We start from the raw sequence: 20,378 nt of genomic DNA on the forward strand, positions 1-20,378 counted from the left end.
AAGTTACAGTGAACAAAGTCATTATTTCAATCAAGATACATAATTCATAGTATTACCTATTACCAGCTTGACTCTCAACTTGGAAGATGTTTTTGGAAATATCTGACTGCTAGATGTGGCTTTTTACAGGGTTCTTCTTATAATTTTGAGTTTCTCATTTTAAAAAGTGGTAGAGGTTTGGAAAAAACATACAGTTACCATAAGCCCCAGCAATTCTACTCCTAGGCATATACCCAAGAGAATTAAAAACACGTACTCAAAAAAAAAAAAAAAAGTACATGAATATTCAGAGTAGCACTATTCACGACAGTTGAAAGGTGGTAACAGCCCAAATGTCTATCACCAGAAGAATGGATAAACAAAATGTGGTCTATCCATATAATGGAATATTTCTCAGCCATAAAAAGGAATGAAGTCCCAATATACACTGCAATGTGGATGAACCTTGAAAACATGATGCTAAGTGAAAGAAGCCAGACACACTGTATGATTCATTCATATGAAGTATCTAGCAGAGGCAAATGCACAGAGACAGAGAGGAGATTAGTGGTTGTCAGGTGCTGGAAGGAGCGAGGGATGGGGAGTGACTGCTAATGGACATAGGGTTTTCTTTTTGGGGTGATGAAAATGTTTTAGAATCAGAGGTGATGGTTGTGCAACACTGTGAATGTACTAAATGCCACTGGATTATTAATTTTATGTTATATAAATTTTATGTCAATTTTAAAAAGTGAACAGAGCATCAGGAAACTGTAGGATAACAGCAAGGGTGGGAGTGGTAGAGAAGTAGCAGAATACGAGGCTTTAGAAAGTTCTAGATATGGCACAAGAAGCCCATCTGTGGCCCAGTGACAGAGAAAGTTTATGAAAGCAATCAAGACAACATCACCAGGCCTGCAGTTTAGACTGGGAGGCAAGGTAGGTTTCGATAAATCCTAAGTCCCCCATCCAAGGATTTTTCAGACAATCTTACAAAGACTGACACAAGAAATGTTGCCCCCCACCCTCCAGAGTCCAGGCACTGGACAAGCAGCTCATGTTTCCCCACGGAGAAGCCTGAACTAAAGATCTGACATGTGAATATACATTTTTCTTTATCTATAGAAGGCAGGAAGAGGAAATTCAAGTGTTGTATTCATGGTCATTCTGAATCAGCCATAATATTAACTCACAACTATTCAGAGAGATGAATGCACTTTTCACTCACCAGATATAAAGTCACTCGCATCCGTGACGCTGTTCTCATCTGGCTTTATTTTCCTGTGCAGCCCCACCACTCGCAGGACACGGTGTCCGGGTTCTGGTCTACCTATTTTTATACTCTCCCTTACTGGGATCACACTGTGCTTCATACTCACAGCCTGGGGGAGGCGAAGCTCAGGACTCCACGAGGCACACAGGAAGGGCAGGTGAGTACCAGAGATGAGTTTTCTCTGGCTATGAGGGAAGCCTGTGGCTGATGTCCCCCCTGAATCACATTGGTGAGGGGGGGCAGAGCTTCCTGCCGCTAGCACCTGCTGGGCATGAGGTTTTGGCATTACAGGGCTCATGCTCCCACTGTGCCCCCTGAATCTCATAGCTGCTTATGGGGTAACATCTATTACATGGGTTTCAATGCTGATGAAAACAAGTTTGGGAGAGGCGGGGAGTAGGGCAAAAACCAACAACTGCTAAACACCTACCATGTGCCAAGTGCTCTCATGTGCATTATCTCACTTAATCCCAATCAAAACCCTTCAGGTTAGGCAATTTGCTCCCCCAGAGAGAAAACCAATATGCAGACTGCCATTTATTAAGTAATTACATATTAATTACTTTAAAAATTAAGAGCTGACAATCCATACTCCTAAGAATTGAATCTACTTTAATTTTTTTTTTTAAAACATGGGGCTTGAACTCACGACCCTGAGAGCAAGACCTGAGCTGAGATCAAGAGCCGGATGCTTAACCGACTAAGCCACCCAGGCAACCCGAATCTACTTTAATTTTTAATCTAAAAGAACAGCCTTACCAAATTGGTGGGCCAATACTTCAGCAAACTTGGCAAGCACGTCTGAGTAACCTGTGGAGTGGGCGGCAGAGCTCAGACCTGGCTGGGCACCCGCTGGGCAGTCCGGCACCCAGCCAGCCCCTTCAGGAAGAACAAACCTCCCCAAAACAAGCAACAACACTTAACTAGCATTGCTGAATGCCAGACTACTAAATTTCTGGGATGAAAGTCCAATGCACCCCTTCAGTTTAAGCCAAAGAAGAAGAAATATGGCCTATTCTTCCTTGGCAGGTGTATCAGAGAACACACAAAATCTCTATACAGTCATTCTTACCAGAGGCTTCTTGGGAAAGTCTGAAAAGTACTTTCCCAAAAGTCTGGTAAATTTCAACATCAATACTTTCCGAATTTAACATTCACATTTTAGCTTTGTAATATAACTAGTTATAGAGTTAATTGTTAATTAATTCTAATTAATTCATCATCCAATCTGTTATTCCCATTTTCTATTTCCACATAGTCAAAAGAAATCTACTTTGGTCTTGTGGAAAACATGCTCTTGTTTATGAAGATACAAATTTGATTCAAATTTCCCTTTCTCCTCCCCTTTAAGAAATATGCTAAAAATAACTGTCATAACATCTTACTCATCCTGAACTCAGTACCTGGCAACTTATTCAGAATATTTGATCATTTTAAACCAAAATATTGCCGGAGACCTAATTTTTAGTCCTTTTTTTTTTTTTTTTTGCAAGAGAAAGAGAATGAGAGAGAGCACGAGAGGGAGGAGGGTCAGAGGGAGAAGCAGACTCCCTGCTGAGCAGGGAGCCCGATGTGGGACTAGATCCCGGGACTCCAGGATCATGACCTGAGCCGAAGGCAGTCGCTTAACCAACTGAGCCACCCAGGCACCCAATTTTTAGTCCTTTTAATCAAACTGTATCTGCGGAGTTAATAAGCTTGGTTTATTTGGGTTTCTTTATGGAATAAAGTAAAAACCAGAAGCAAAGCTATTACAGAAAAGCATACCAATAGCTATATAAACTGATAGCAAGAGAGCAAGTAGGAAAACTATTTTAAAATGTAAGAATTGGAAAAACAGAGCAACTCAGTTTATCTAAAGTAAAGCAAAAACTCCTCATTGGGAAATTGCTATATCAGTAAAAGCTGAGTAACAGGTAATAAAAATAACAGTCATTGAGAAAATTAATTCATTTGATATATTTCATTTTTATGAAGGTAAAAAAGTGTTATATACATTTCAGAAATATAAAACCAAATGTTTAATCAGGTTAAAGAGGAAAATGTCTGCTTGACTAAAGGAGAAAATCCTCAGCTCTTGGGAAATCCAGAAAGGCTTACGTTAATTGATATTTATATTTAACTAAATGAGGCTGGTTTCATATTCAACCATATGCTTCCCCTAAAGCTGTCTTTTAGGGATCCGGATAGAAGAAAAGAAAAGGATCAGAGAATTTAACATTTAATCAACCTGGATCAAGCTTAGAAAAGAGGATAGCTGTTTAAAAAACAAAACAAAATTGATTACGTGAAACATTTATATTAAAGTATAATTCGGTTTCAAATTTCATTTAATCAGGCTTTCTGGGAAAACTTGTAAACATTAGTGAAAACAAAGTAACTAAATTTTAATCAAGGTGTATTATTAAATAATAGATTTTTTTAATCCTTTCAACTTATTTTCAAACCATCAGCCTGTCGATTTCAAACAAGAGCTTTTCCATCAACTGATGAATGGACAAGTAAAATATGGTCTATCCACACAATAGATTATAGGGCCATAAAAAGGGATGAAGCACTGACTCATACTACAACGTGGACGAACCCAGAAAACAGTATGCTGAGTGAAAGAAGCCAGACCCAAAAGGCTGCATATTGTAGGACTCCATCCGTATGAAATGGACAGAACAGGCCAATCTATAGAGACAGAAAGTAGATTAATGTTTGCCAGGGGCTGGAGGTTTTAGGGGAAATGGGGAATAACTGCTAATGAGTATAAGGTTTCTTTTTGGGGTGATAAAAATGTTTTAAAATTGCTTGTATTAATGGTTGCACAGATCTGTGAATATACTAAGAATGACCAAATTACATGCTTTAAATGAATGAACTGTATATGTGAATTATATCTCCAAAAAAAAAAAAAAACTGTTATTTAAAAAAAAGAAAGAAAAGAAAAGAAAAACTGAAAATCATCCACTGTGAGAAACTTGGTCACATTCCTTATTCAGGAAAGTTCTACACACCATAGCAATGCTGCCGAAAGAAACAGAAACCTTAGTGCAAACTGGAATACCTCCAGGGGAGTATATGGAATTGGAAATTTAATAGCAACTAAATAAAGTAACATCATGACTGGAGCCATGAAACCAAACATTTCCATGTGAATGGTGAGATGGCAGAGGGACAAAGTTGGTATCTGAGAATCATCAGCTCTGAAAGTGTTCAGAATCATGGTTTTCTTTCAGGAGCCAGAAAGAACACAGAGTTAATGAAGTTATTCCAGCTGAGAAATTCGCTGTGAAATGTGCGTTAAAGACAAAAAAAAAAAGGAAAAATTTTTGTTTGCATGGTAGTTTTAAGAGTTTTGACCTTCTGCAGTTACACACTGAGTCAGTCACTTCAGTACTGGAAACATGTGACTCCAACAGGCTGTGAATAACACTTTCTCTAAGAGAAGCTACAGTTTCACAAGGTGGGTCTTTGTTGGGGTGAAATTCTCTCTCAGGTCAGATGACACATGTAGCCAATGACAACACTGTCTTTGAGGACAAAGTAGAGTGTTTTTCCTTTCCCACTGTTTCACCAGCCATGGACATTACAGCAAATATTATATTACTTTCCCTGAGCTGCTTTGCTGTTCTTAAGACAGGATAAGAAGACCATTCAAAATCTTTTATAAATCCTTTATAATTAAATCTAAGGGTTTCTTTTTATCACTGATGACCTCTAATTTCTAATTGCAAGGTCTAAGGTAGACATTTTCCAAGTACATTAATTTTTGAACTACAAGAGTCACACTAAATATACAGTAAATATATGGGACCCTGGTACACTAAGTATCCAGTCATCAGGTCCAGGAACTCACCATCCAGAGCAAGCAAGTCTTTTATTAATAGAATAATCAGTAAGAACATTATTAAATCCAGTATTTGCTCTGTTTAGCTAGTGGAAAAATTTGCCAAAACAGTGAAATTAATTGTATTGGCAACTAACCTTCCAATCTCTCTCCAAAATAATGTTCAAACAGGAATTAAAGCATATGTTTAAAAATTTTAATCACTTCACATTTTCTCCAAGCCATTTCAAGAGTGTTCCTCAAACTTGCAAAATCAAGCAGTGTTTCCTCTAATGATACTCTGCTTTATGTAACAAACGTGATCCCAAAAAACCACATGTAAATTATACTCCTGTAACTTAATCTTATTCGTTTACACATAAAGCAAGTAAAGAATCCTCTATAGAAAGTGAAGAATCCCACACCTGCCCTGCAATGTAGCAGTTCTGTAAATCTGAGTTTCCATATGTTAGATCTGCCTAAATGAGGGCTCACAGTTTAAAGAGATGGATGAAGAAGAAACAATACTTCGTATTAAGAACCCATACTATTTTCCAGTCACGTGTGAAGCTCGGCTGCTCTTAGAGAAGAGTGGGGGGGGTCTAGTTCAAACTTTATGTTTTATGAATAGGAGGAAACTGAGAACCAGAAAGTATTTCACTAGTTAGTGGAGAAAACATCTTAAGATAAAAAGCTAATTCTCCCAAATTTTAAACAGCTCATTGACAAAACAAAAATTAACATTAATGACCATAAGAAGCATTTTCTCATGGGGAAAAGAACTCATGTATGAAGTTACAGAATACAATGCAATCCACACTTTGAATATTAACACTTAGCAGAGTAAAACTCACTGAACCAATGTGCAATAGACTCTTTTACTTAAAATGTCAAAGCCTTAATGGTTTATTGTATTTTAATATCCCATATACAAGAAAATAAATCACATGCATACGGGTTTTCTTCCTCTCTACAAACTAAATGGCAAAAAGCTGACGTTAATATTTCCCAAACAATTCAAACATGAATATAAATGATTCAAAAGCTGCTTTCAGTAGCACATTTTTCTGTGGAAGGAAAAAAAATGAATTTAATAGCATTACATAAAAATCCTGGAAATTATGCACAAAGACTATCCTAGAGCTTTGCCAAAAAAAGGATATGCTGGTTTCTCATGTGCATAAGTGATAATCAAATAAGAATTATAAGGAGCTACAGTATTATTAAAGATAAATACACTTCTTGAAATCTCCATTTTAAAAAGCTTAAAAATGATTGCCTAAACTAAACCATTCAAGCCCACATTTCCTGGGCCCTAAATAAACACTTGAGTTTCAGTGACCTGAGTTCCCGCCCTACAGCCCAGCCCCCCCACCCGGTAGCCTTCAATGGCAGCACCCTGGAGCCCTCAGTCCTGAGGCTGCCCGCTCTCCCGCACCCATGCCCTAGGTCACATCCCTGGGCACTATGCGTCGGCAGCTCTCTCTGCCTCCTTCCCCAGATCCTTGCAAGACCCTACCTACAGCCTCTATTTAACAAACCACTCAACCATTCCTTAAAAACCAGTCATTGCCTTCCGTGTGCCTCCTGGTTTGTTCTGTGTGGATGTCCGGGGTGTGGTTTCTCGAACAACAGAGTGCCCACATGCAGAGTGTAAGTAGTTAGAATATTCATTCATTCATTCATTCACTAAGACAAATATTATTGAGCATCTACTATATGCCAGACTATGTTCCCAGCGGTAGGAATACAGAAAATCCCTACTCTCAAGACACATTCTAGTGGGATGAAGAAAGATCATAAACAAAAATAAGTAAGTCAAATACATGTTATGCAAGATGAAAAGAGGAGTGGTAGGGCAGTCATTCCAGGAAGCACTATTCAGAACAAAGTTCCCATGGAGGGAATTCTTGGAGTTGGGCCTTCTGGAACCTTCCACAGCTGTGCTGGGGGATGGAGCTTGCTGGGCTGGGGGCACTCTTCAGTTTGCAAACAGTCTACATTTTGGTTTAGGATTCCTTTCATTTTATATTTCTTTGTCTCTACTTATCTACATTCACAGGCACCTGTCCCTGGACAGGCATTAGTGGGAAGACAGAGTTCAAAGAAATGCTGCATTGCTCTATAATTCTCAATTTTAAGAATGCAAATTAAAGCTTCCAAAGAACTTGAAGCAGCATGAACCATTTCTTCTGCAGTGCTGTTTCTTCATATTAACATGGATATACTATTAATTTTCTTTTCAAAAAAGGAGAGGGAGGGATGCCTGTGTGGCTCAGTCGTTAAGCGTCTGCCTTCGGCTCAGGTCATGATCCCAGAGTCCTGGGATCGAGCCCCACATCGGGCTCCCTGCTCCGTGGGAAGCCTGCTTCTCCCTCTCCCACTCCCCCTGCTTGTGTTCCCTCTCTTGCTGTGTCTCTCTCTGTCAAATAAATAAATAAAATCTTAAAAAAAAAAAAAAAAAGGAGAGGGAAAACTTTAGCTCAGTCTCTCGGAATAAACCTATGAGACAAACAGAAGTAACGAGATTTTAATAACTATTATTTCTCTACTCCTTAAAAATGTTACTAAATGCATAAGAAAGCTATTAAAGACTTCGGGATTGTATGAAAAGGACTTGGGAGCAACCTGAGGGGGCTTCCATGGGCCCAAGATGGGACAATTAAAGCATCAAAAATTGTGATTTCTGGGGCGCCTGGGTGGCTCAGTTGGTTAAGCGACTGCCTTCAGCTCAGGTCATGATCCTGGAGTCCCGGGATCGAGTCCCATATGGGGCTCCTTGCTCAGCAGGGGGTCTGCTTCTCCCTCTGACCCTCCCCCCTCTCATGTGCTCTCTCTCTCTCATTCTCTCTCTCAAATAAATAAAATCTTTAAAAAAAAAATTATGATTTCTGTAATGGAGTAAAATACATCAAATAAGCTGAAATCTAAGAATTGATAAAGATACTTGAAAAAAAATCATTGGTCACCTTTGGAAGATGTTAAGAAACCAACTCAGCCTGGAAACCCTATAACGGGGTGGAGGGGGCACCTGAGTGGCTGAGTTGGTTAAGCATCTGACTCTTGAGGCCATGATCTCAGGGGTGTACTATCGAGCCCCACATCAGGCTCCACACTCGGTGTGGAGCCTGTTCAAGATTCTCTCTCCCCATCTCCTTCTGACTCCCCCCAAAAAAGCAAAAAACTAAACAAAACAAAAAAATCCTATTATGGGAAATAAGCAAACAAATAAAACATAAACTCCTAAACATACACAGTTCCCGTGATCCTAAGACTTCACAATGGTTGAGATAACAATGTGCATGCAAACACTCTGAGAACTGGAAAGAGCCACACAAAGGTATGGTTGTTTTCCTACTGTTGGTGCTAAGAAAATTGTCCCCGCTTTCACTAGCTAATGCATCTAATCTCTGTTGAGTGTCACTGGGTGCCAAGTACTTTTCTACGTACTTAACATCATTTTCTCCTTTAATCCTCACTGCAATTCTACCAAGTGGGCACTAGTATTTCCTAATACAGCCCCTCTGGGTCTAAATACCTGCTCTAGCACTTAGCAGCTCTTTCTAGCTGTGTGGACACCCCGAGTTACTTAATCTCTCTGTGCTTTAGTCCCGTCACCTATAAAATGGAAATGATAAGTGTCCCTACCTCCCAGCCCCATTTGTAATACGATAAGCAAGTCTAGTGTGTATTTGTTCAGGTGATAATTTGATTAATGTCTACTTCCCCTTCTAGGCTGTATGCTCCAAGAGAGCAGAGGGCTCTCTCTCCAGAACCTAGTCCAGGCCTCACAAATAGCAGGAAATCATTTGATATTTATTGAGTAAATAGAGGAGTTTATAGTAGAAAGCGGTAGAGCTGAATAACTGTTCTAGTTCAAACTTCAGCCAGGATCTCCAGAGTCACAAAGCTGAGGATTTCCCCATAATTCCTCAATTATCAAGGGCCACATCATCTTAAGTACCCCTAAGCTCTGGGGACCAGATGCAGCCCAAGAACAATACTGCCTGAACTCCCTGGGGTTTTCAGTTAAGAAGTTGCCAAACTTGGCAGCTACAGTTTAACCAGGGTAAGCTATCAGTCTTTTGTATTTTGGACACTTGCCCTTTTTAATCAGAGAAACTGACACAATCACAGTCCCTGGTGTGTTTTGGGTTTCAGTACCAAATTATACAAGACTGCACCAAACAGAGTGTAGGGAAAAAGAAACACCCTTGAGTACAGGACAAAATGTGACTCACCCAGGCAGAAGAGTTGGTTATTAGCAAGCGAATAAATCAATCATGGGAGAGTCACTACGCTAACAAGTGCTTTCCTTCGATCCTCTCACTCAATTCTCCCAATAACCCTCTGACAGAGCTACTGTCACTCCTGTAAATTGGAGAGTCCCTACATACTTGCCCAAGGCTCCCCAGTTCAGAAATTGCACAACTAAGAACTGAATGCAAATGTATCAGAAACCAAAATCCATGCCATCATCCACTAAACTATACTGACAAAGGGTAAGCCCTGCAAAAAAGTTAAAAAAACAAAGTTGATAGTCTTCATTGTGAACCCACCAACAAAAATTTGGCAGAGGTACAAAGGATTTCTTTGATTTAAAAAAAAAAAAAGGTATGAACTAAAGTCACTTGGTGCTTCCACAATAAATGCGCTACGTCCACTGCACTTCCAGTCTGAACAGTTTCAGGTACATGAGAATGTGTGTTTGGGTAGTATGTACAAAACCCTCAGGCTTCCTATCTTACAGCTTAGGGAAGCAGTTCCCCACATATTACCGCAGACCCCCAGGGACCCCTGAGACCTCTGCAGAACATCCATCTGTGGGGTCAAAACTATTCTCATCATAACACTAGGACATTATTTGCCTTTTTCGGTGTCGGCATCAGAACTGATGGTGCAAAAGTAATCGTGGGTAAAACCACTAGTAATCAAGGTGGTGGCACCATCCGAATTATCAGCGTGTTCTTGACTATCACACACTTGCAGAAGGGAAAAAAAAATAGTTTCACCTAAGGAGGTCCTTTGATGATGCAGTAAAAATGAATACTTGTGTTAAATCAAACCCTGAGTGACTGTGTTAAAATAGGAAGCGCGGCCACAGCATGGCCACTGCACACAGAAGGGCAAGGGTGTTGAGAAAAGCACCCTCGCAGTTGTCTGGGTTGCAAGCTGAACTAGCTGCTTTTCGGATGGAACATCATTTATGCTCGACCTACAAACTGTGGTCACTCAGACTAGCGTATTTGCAGACTGTTCCTGAAAAATGAACAAAATGAGTCTGTCACTTAAAGGGAAACAACTGACAGTATTTGTGGCCAGTGATAAAATTCAAACTTTCAAGTGAAAACAAGAATGAGAAAACTGCCCCTGTGAAGTCGGCATCTTCCCGGTATTTAAAGACAGCTATGTTAACATTTGGAAGATCTACATAACTCAAGAAGCCAATATTTTCCAAATGACCAATGCATTACGTTACAAAATCACGCCTCGGTAAAGATTCATTCAAAAATAAATGGGGTTTGGGGCGCCTGGGTGGCTCAGTCGGTTAAGTGGCTGCCTTCAGCTCGGGTCATGATCCCAGGGTCCTGGGATCAAGCCCCATGTCGGGCTCCCTGCTCAGGCTCCCTCTCCCTCTGCCTGCTGCTCTGTCTGCTTGTGCTCTCTCTCTCTGTCAAATAAATAAATAAAATCTTTAAAAAATAATAAAAAATAAAATAAAATAAATGGGGTTTGGGGGTACCTGGCTGGCTCAGTCGACAGAGCATGCAACTCTCCATCTCAGAGTCGTGAGTTCAAGCCCCACACTGGGTGTGGAGCCTACTTAAAAAAGGGGGTGTGGTCTTAATAGCATACCAAAAAATTGACTAATAGGATTTCAGATTCCATTTTTTAACTGGTCTTAAGAAACTACTGGGTATTGGTAGAGCATCAAAGAAAAATATCCACAATTATCTAAAAAAAGCTATTAAAATGTTTCTCCATTACCGAACTAGGTAACTCTGTAAAGCCAGACTTTCTATACATTCTTCAACATATTGCAACAGACTGAATGCTAAAGCAGTTAAGAAAATCCAGCTAACACACTTAAAAATAGTTAAATTAATAAATGTTCAATGTGTATTTTAAAATTTTTTTTAAAAATCCAGCAGTTTTTATTTATCTGGACATTAAGGAGAAAATGTAAAGGCAAAAATGTAAAATGGTACCACTCTTCTCACCAAATTTCTTTGACTTTGAAAATACAAATTGTTGAATCACTATACTATACACCTGAAAGTATTATAACACAGTAGGTTAACTATACTGAAATTTAAAATAATTAAAAATTAGTTACATTTTTAACATATAATTATCTGTATAAAAATGTTATTTACATTAACATGCAGTGGGTACAATGGATTTATTATTATTTTGAAATAAATTATAAGGAAACATTCTCTTAAACATCTGTTTGTTTCAATTTCTAATATGATAAATATCAATAGATAAGGCACATAAACAAGAGCTCTTTAGTTTCTCCAATAATTTTTAGGGGTGTAGAGGAGTCCTGAAACCAAAAAGTTTAAGAACAGAACCACGGGCTGATGGAAAGCCTCACTGGTTGGTCACAGCTGTTCTTGATCATCCCAGTCCCAGAATCCCACCCCGTCCCAAAGCTGTTCCGGTCCCTCACTCCCGTTCTGGTTCTGCTGCCTGCCACTCCCTCCACCAGTCTCTGGGGGGGGGGCTTGACCTTCCAGACTATTCTAAGGAAATGAGCCTCTCTCCTAACCTCAGCAGAGAATGCATGCCCCATGCCAGGCATTTTCCTACAAGTGCAATGCAGCAAATGCTGGGGGAAAATAAAAACCTGATTTACAAGAGCAAGCAAGTTTTACAAAGTACAGTTTCACCAAACCTGACCCAAGGTTGGCCACGGGGTGGCTTGGCCAATACAGTCTACCAGGGCATGAGCAAGACCAATGAATGTCACGGCCTTATCCAGCCTTCCTAGAGGAAGACTACCCCCGCCCTTTGCCCACTGCTCTGTGCCTGGTAGCCCCGGTCAGCCTGTGAGGCACTCAGTTCCCTCACTACGATCTTGCATTAACGTCTTAGCGTGGACGGTCTAGACCTCACATGGCAGTGCCCTTCCTGTTTCAAAAACTCTCATCTCCTTATAAAATTCCCTCCAAGGATGCTAGTTCCTTCTGGGAAAAAGGTCTTCAGATGTCTCATGTGCAAAGTACAAATGATGCCAAGAGTCACATGAATGAGGAGCCACTCAGCCACTCCTCTGGTGGTCAGCAGCCTCCTATCACCACCAGGAGAGGGGACATGCATTCTAATGATTAATGATCACTGTCTTATAAGAATCCCAACAGAAATACCAATACTGAAATCACCAACCAAAAAGAGGAAAATTGAGGCACATGTACACACGAGAGAAAAATCACTGGTTTCTTTCAAGATTATTACTCCACAGCAAAGTACACAGGTGACCTGACCAGGAGGCAGAAACACAATCATTATTTGAACCAGGCCGGCTAGTCCCTGAAATTTCGTTACTTATGCTATTTATTTCTTTTTAATGTTTCCCTTTCTTAGTTAATTCTACCTAAAAGATTACCTTCCTTCCTTCTTTATTCCACCTGCCATTCTGCAAACTATATCCTTAACTTTCTTTGCCAAAGGCTAATTCTGCTCAAAAGCTGGTCCTCAGAATTAACCTGTGTGCTTCTTGCTGGAAGGCATATATATATCACCAAGGGCTGCCTGAGCATCAACTCCACAGCTGTTTGTTGTCTCCAATCTTGGTTGTCAAGCTAAATTCTGCTTCATCTTGTCTCTGCCACTTGCCATCCAAGAGGCTATGTTTCAAAGTGCACGAGACAGCCTGTTCTAGGGTGCAGGTGAGCACAGAATTTCTTGACTGGACTTTAGAGGAAGCACTGAGCTGTTAGCTGTAGGCTAGCACTCCAGTGGGTCGCAAGAGTACATGCTTAGACGGGGACAAGCTATCCAAGCTTGGGTAGGGCTGTTAGCTGCCAGCTGGCAGGGAACCAGGGGGCCCAGACTGCCAGTTTGGGACAGCCGTTGGTAAACGCTAAAGCTCAGAGTGCCTCAGGCCACTGTCAATTTGAGGAATGGCCCCAGCAGGGGGCTAGATAGGAACTCTTCTAAGTGCCACCTATTAGCACTTGGGGAAGGTCTTGGTCGCTGTGGCCAGCAGGTGACGATCTGCTCCAATGCACATCAGCAGATCTTTCCCCCAGTTGCTCATGAGCCTAAAAGGTTGGCGATAGCTACCAGATATTCCCTTTATAAAGACATGGTTGTTGCGGTCAATTTGGAGTGACTGCGCACCCTGTTTCAGCTTCCTAATGTTTCGGAGGGGAATATAAGACATTTATAGATATCTTCTGACAGTTTCACCTTCTGTCTCTGTGACTCTACCTATGACAGGAAAAAAACAACAGTTCCAGACAATCCTCCTCACCTTTTTGGCTTGTGGCCCAACGCAGAAGAGAACAGCCAGTACCCTTTTGGACCCAGTAGTTTGTCCCAAATGGTGTGAAAGGATGCTTCTTCCCATCACTCATATTACACTGTTTCTCCCTATCTTTAATAATAATTGCCTCTTAGTTTTTTGATCATTTCCAAAATCCTAGTCCTGTGCTGAAAATTCCTTCAACCTTCTCTCTCAGTGACTGGCCACCCTATCTAAAATTTCACACACAAACACACAGACTCCAAATCCTCCTTTTTGCTTTATGTTTTCTCCTTAAAGCTTAATGCAAAATATATTTTATATTTCATTTATTTGTTTACTGTTTGACTGCCTTATTAGAACAGAATACCACTGCTGCTTTCCCTTGCAGAGGCAGCCCTGCATGGCTGCTCAGACTGGTGTCTGAGAACTTTCAGTGCATGACAACATACCATGAGGGCAGGAATTTTTGTCTCTTTTGTTCACTACTGTATCCCCAGCACCGAGAACTGTGCCTAGCACAAAATAAATTACTTGTTGAATGAATGAATGAATGAATGAATGAATGAATGAACAAGCCAGGGGTTCCTGGACTGTTTCATATTCTGCAACTCAATCCTGCATTCTCTATTCATACCACAGAAACTTCAAAGGTCTCAGTCATTCCTGACAGCAAACTGTCCTCAACGTCAACTCCAGAAACCTTGAAAGGCCATCTGCCAGGGCGCCTGGGTGGCTCAGATGGTTAAGCGTCTGCCTTCGGCTCAGGTCATGATCTCAGGGTCCTGGGATCGAGTCCCGCATTGGGCTTCCTGCTCCTTGGGAGCCTGCTTCTCCCTCTGCCTCTCTCTCTCTCTCTGTCTCTCATGAATAAATAAATAAAATCTTAAAAAAAAAAAAAGAAAGGCCATCTGCCATTCAGACAATCTATCCTCTCACCCACCAAGCTGTCTGTTTAAATCTGGCTCTACTTCTTATCAAGTCTGTCCTGCTACTGCTCATATCTGTCCCACCACCTCCATTGCCACTGTCGTCACCCTGTTTAAGGCTGCCATTACCCTGTCCGGGATTTACTGAAACAACTCCCTAATCTCCCATCTCATACCCTTCCAACCGACACTCCCTAGAATTGAAAAAGTAAGCCCTCTAAACTTGCAAATTAGATCACCTAAGCCTCCTGCCTAAAGCCTATCAGTGGCTCCCCATTACCTACAGGATCGAATACAAACTCCTTCCCGTGTGACCCACAGCCTTCCTTGTCCTCATGAAGTACTGTACTTAAAGCCCAAGAAAAACAACCCCAAGCCTTTGCTCATGTTCTGCACTGAATGTTCTTTTATCTACCTGGAGAGCCACTGCCTGGTCTCAACATCCACCTCAGTATGTGCACCTCCATACAGTGTTCCTGACTCTCTGCACATGCTATCACATTTAGAACTGTAAGCTCGCTGAGGTCAGGAACTTTCGGGACTCCATCTGCTCATCCACAGCATGGGGCGCATCATAGGAGCACGATGAAGATTTTCAAGGAGTGAGTGAATGTGCAGAAATAATGAAAGTCCACCCTTCCACAAACCTTTTCAGATAAGTTACAGAGCAGTAGCTACTTTTCACGCTGCCAGGCTAGTTCTGGAGTGACCAGTCTACTGATACTCATTTCTACAGAGTCCTCTACTGGGTATTTTTAACCCCGTTGTCAGAAAAGGGGATGAGAGGTAAAGGCTGATGCTCAACATTGTAGAGAGAAAATATTTCCATAAACCCTAAGACAGGCTAAAAGAAATTTATTTTTTATTTACTTATCTTTTTAAAAAAGGAGAGAGCGCAAACTCAGTCCCCCACTACCACAAATTATGCATTCAAGTTTCCTACATTTGGGGAAATCACAGGGGTCAGCACATCTGGGGTGCAATGGATAAGCATCACCCTGGGAAAACCGCCTTCATGATCATGGTATCCCCCGTGCCAGATAAGTATGGAAATTTTAAATATATAACCTTAACCTCAGGTATAAAAGGATTTTCTACAAACTGTGCTACCTTCTCAATTTAGCAGATTTGTACAATGACAGAACAGAACTGGGCAGCTTCAAAAAGAGGCAGGAAGTTGTGTAGACATCCTATATTACTGGAGTCCTGTCCACAAAGGTTTTCAAAATCAGCTGAATAAAGCAAAAATCATGGTCTCAGGGAAACAGTTAAATGAGGGAATACCATATAAAAATATAACCGTTTTAGGGGCGCCTGGGTGGCTCAGTTGGTTAAGTGACTGCCTTCGGCTCAGGTCATGATCCTGGAGTCCCAGGATCGAGTCCCACATCAGGCTCCCTGCTCGGTGGGGAGTCTGCTTCTCCCTCTGACCCTCCTCCCTCTCATGCTCTCTGTCTCTCATTCTCTCTCTCTCAAATAAATAAATAAATAAATCTTTAAAAAAAAAAAAAAAAAAAATATAACCGTTTTAGCTAACCCTTCCATCTTTCTCTACCTCCCATCCAGTAGTAAAACTTTTCCCTTAAATATACAACTACACAAATTTAAAGAAAAAGCTGACTTACCAAATTTACACTATTTGAAGTTAAAAAAAATCAATAAACCCATTCTAGCATATTTTGTCAGTGTCTTTGAGACCCTTGGCTTGAACTGAAGTTGAAAATAAAATTACGCATAAATTTTTAAAAATGGGTATTGCCAAAGAATCAAAGACTTGGTGACTTCCAGACCTACTTTATGATTACATCTGTTTTTATTTTTGATATTCAAGAAATACACTGTTCAAACTACCACTTACAAAACTGTTATCCTTGTCATAATGTCATACAGCACAGCTCCATTCTCTGGAATCTGTCCCACAACCCCTGAGGACTGAGCCTACAACACCCAGATCTTAAAGATGCCAAAGTGTCAAGCAAGGGATTACATCTGCCCCACACTCCACTGGCATCTTTAGACTCTGAGGACTCTGAGAGCAAGGGTCACCCTCCTACAGGGAAAGACAATCGCCACGGCAGAATCTCTCAAGTGAACTGCAAGGTGTAGTTTCTGACCTCCTCAATGTAACATTTACAGCTCTCTAGACAGAGGGAAGTTATCAGGTGAAAATAGTTTTCTACTACATCCATAAATTCTTCAACTCCTAGCAAAATTAATAAAGAAAAGTCAGGAGAAGGATAAAGCGCTCTCACCGAATAACAAGTAAATGACACGGGGAACTCCAATCACAAGGAGAGAAATGAAGTATCAGTTGAGCATATAGGATGATGTCAAGCCTGACAACCTATTCAGGCCCCCACACTCAACCACTTACTGTCTCTGATTTACAGTATTACTTCTCTCATCTCTGACTTAAGCTGTTCCTTCCCCCGACAAACTCTTTTTCCTGGAGCTTTTTACTGTGTAATCATGCAACGTGTGGGCACCACAAAACACAATAAGCTTTACAAATTTTGGCTTTTAAGAATCAATATTATTTTCTCTGCATACTTCCAAAATAAATGTCCCCCCTCCAACCCAGAAGATTTTAGTAAAACATTAGGACTGTTTTTAAAAAGGGGGTAGGATGGGTGTTAGGTATTTAGAATCCTTACTTTGGGTCCCACTTGCTTATACATCACTTTCCAGGCCTCAAAAATTTTTGTCCTATGTGAAAATAAGAAAAACCAAAGAAGCCCACTGAAAATATCAAGAACAGCAGTAAGAGCTTAAGACCGAGATAAGAGACAAGATACAAATCCAAGGGGTTGGGAATAGGGGGTCTAAATACTGCTCCGGGTGTATTTCAGGTGTATTTCTAAAACGCTGCAGTCTATAAGACAAATATCACGATAAAAATGAAAACTGAAAATACATTTTAAAAAAAGAGACCTAGGCAAAGGCAGTGTGTACTTGGGAGTATACAATTCCATCTAATTCTCAAGAGTCCTGCAGGGTTAAGCCAACTTCCTTATTCCAGCAAAGTGAGGCCTCAAGGCGAGAAAGGTTTTATTCTTCACAGTTCTGGAAAAAGGCATAGAGAAATGTTTTGATGGGATTTAGGGGCAACCAAAGACAATCTGTTAAAGTACTTCAAAGTTCTGCCTGCTAACAGGCTCCGACTCCCCATACATTCATCGGACCTGCCCCCAGGATTTCAGAAACAGTAACAGCTGACTGGCAGGATATGCATTTCCAAGGTTCTCCTTCCTCCTAAAGGTCTCATCTAGGTCAGCATTGTCACAGTGTGAACAGATCTGTGATACTTGACTCACCAGAGGAAAAGTCTCACCAGCCCTGAGATGCCCCCATGGTGAGGTGTCCTGAGACAACTGATCTGCCTCCAGATACTGACACTAGAAAAAGATTGTTTGGTTTTTATTTTCCTCAACACAAACAGGACTAGGGAGGGAGATGACGAGGCAAAGAAATGCACATACCTTTCAACTGATCAGCAACAACGCTCTGGCCAAGGCGTTCAGTAACTTTCCCATCTTCCATTTCGTACCGATCATCTAGGTATTTTGCTGTGGCCTCGGAAACGTGAACTTTGCCCGCCACTCCCAGCTGCTCCATGAGATTGGCCAAGTTCACATCATTGGACCACACATCGAATTTGAACCTCCTCATGCCCAAGATGCCACAGAGGACAGTCCCCGTGTGAACCCCGACACGCATGTTCACCATCTCTTTCTTCTCCTGGCAGAACTGCTCGATAGCTCTGATCATGCCCAAGCCCATCTCAATGCAGCAGTAGGCATGGTCAGCCCGGGGCTCTGGACACCCCGCCACACAATAGTAGCAGTCTCCCAGGGTACTGATTTTCTCACACTTGGTCTCTTCACACAACTGGTCGAAGCGACCAAACAGATCATTGAGGAGACCCACCAACGCGTGAGCAGACTTATTGGCACTCATCTTGGTGAAGCCCACGATATCTGCAAATAAAATACTGACTTCTTCGATCTGCTGCATTTTGAAAGGGCGGAATGCTATAGGGGCTTTCTGTATGGAAGACTTTTTCTTCCTGTTCTTGGGGCTCGAGGTGGCATGTCTTTTGACTGAATTCTCGCTCTCCTCATCCCCCTGTTTCATCAGGTCATCAGCTATGATTCTTGGCATCACAGAATGAATCATCCTCTCTTTCAGGGCTTTTTCCACTTCCAGATCCTTTCCGTGCATAATTGACTGTCCCACCTTGAGAAAGGTGCTCCTAGATCTCACCTGGGACATGATAAATAGGTGGATCCCAATGGCGTGGATGCAGACGTGGAGCAGGGCTCGGCTCAGCAGCTCCCAGTGTGGCACCCCTGCTCCAGGTGGGGGAAAGCAGTCTTTGTCTCGGAAATGATAGCCAAACGTCTCAAAGAGAACAGAATAGACCACTCCCAGAAACAAGCTCAAGTACAAAGGTAAGTGCATGACGGTGTAGAGCAAAAAGAGCACTTCGATGCACATGGAAAAGCTCCCCACTTGAGATATGCAAGTGTCTGTGGGCTTGGCTGCGAGGGTATGATTGGAGCTGTCAACACGTCCTGAGAGAGGCGTCAAAACCTGAAACTGGGCGGCCAGGGTCAGGGCGAACACCAGGAGAGTGAGAACCAGAGAGGTCCACACGTAATGCCGGGCATACAGCTTGGTGAAGGTAAACAGAAAAAAGCCCACACACACTACTAGAATGCACAGAGCTGGGGCTACCATAACAATCAGTCTGGACCGCATGTGGACCCCAAAATAGATGCTCCACAGAAGGCAGGCGAAGCCGATGTAGAAGAGCGCATACCGGAAGCGGCGCTGGGTCTGCGGGAAGCAGCGCTCCATGCAAGCCTCCTCCAAGTTCACCGAGTCGAACTTGGGGTCCCACCACCGGCTAGAGGCCCTCTCGAACAGCTGGGGCAGCTTCTTCTGCCTGCGCAGGCGGCCTCCAGCGCCCACTCTCCGGGGGACGGCCCCTGAGTCCCCAGAGCTGCTACAGCTGGAGGAGATGCTGTACTTGCAGTGCTTGGGGTGGCTGTTGGAGGACAGCTGCTTGGGGTTGATTTTGACCCTCACGCTGTTGCTGTCTCCGCTGGAGTCACAACTCACCTCGGTGCTGTGGTGCTGCAGCAGCTGCTGGTGGGGCGGGGAAGCCATGTTGCCAAGCGCTCAGAACCTTCCCGGCCGGGGTCACTGGTACCTACCGGCGAAGACAACCAGAGTTACACTGGCACTGATTCCTACACAGGTACACACACCTGAAGGCCACGAGCTGCACCGGTTTGCTCGGCGGTGGCCCCGGCGGTCTGCTTGGAGAGGCACCACATGCTCCCGAAAGCTGCGGCTAACGTCTAACCGGGGCTTCCACCGTCCCGCCCCGAGGCCGCCCGCAGCAACCGGGACGGACCCGGCAGCCCCGGGCCGGCGAGGCGGCGGCGCCCCTCGGCCCCCCGCGCCGCCCGACCCGCGCACTCGCCTGCTCCGGCCGCCGCGGCCGTGGAGGCAAGTCCAGCCGAGCCCTCTCACGCCGCCAGCCGCTCTCGCCGGCACAGCTCTCCAGCCGACGGCGGCGGGCCCCTCATGCCGCGCCGAGCGGCGCCTCCCCTGCGTCAAAGGCCGGCGGCCCCGCGGGAGGCTGCGGACCGGCTGTGAGGGGCGGCAGCGAGGCCCCGGCGCCGGCGCGAGTCTGAGGAGCCCGCGGCGCTGCGGCCACCCCCGTCGGCGCGGCCCGTCTAGCGGGGCCTGCTCCCGGCCTCCGGGGCCGACCCAGCAGGGCGGGGATGCCCAGCGCCCCGGGAGACGCCGGGCGCCGAGCGCGGCGGGCGCGGGCCCCTCAGCCGGCCGCCCTGCGCGGCGCTGCCGCAGAGCCCGCTCCCGCGACGCCGACCCGGGACG

At 43.2% G+C, this 20,378-nt stretch overlaps 1 protein-coding gene and 1 non-coding gene across 2 annotated transcripts in view; both read right to left on the reverse strand.

Moving 5' to 3' along the window:
- ADCY9 (adenylate cyclase 9) overlaps window positions 1-20,073 on the reverse strand; it is a 117,761-nt gene extending 97,688 nt beyond the window's left edge. The window contains exons 1-2 of the mRNA XM_021698379.1: window positions 19,960-20,073; window positions 17,948-19,683 (exon numbers count right to left, since the gene is read on the reverse strand). Coding sequence (XP_021554054.1) covers window positions 17,948-19,640 — 1,693 coding nt within the window. The 5' untranslated portion in view covers window positions 19,641-19,683; window positions 19,960-20,073. The remainder of the gene's footprint in view (window positions 1-17,947; window positions 19,684-19,959) is intronic.
- Window positions 15,353-15,516, reverse strand: LOC123325021. The gene has a single exon (XR_006540189.1). It is a non-coding gene; the product is annotated as a U1 spliceosomal RNA (small nuclear RNA).
- Window positions 20,074-20,378: the final 305 nt, after the last annotated feature.

The sequence above is a fragment of the Neomonachus schauinslandi genome, chromosome 5, assembly GCF_002201575.2.
Source record: "Neomonachus schauinslandi chromosome 5, ASM220157v2, whole genome shotgun sequence".
NCBI classification, from domain to species: Eukaryota; Metazoa; Chordata; class Mammalia; order Carnivora; family Phocidae; genus Neomonachus; species Neomonachus schauinslandi.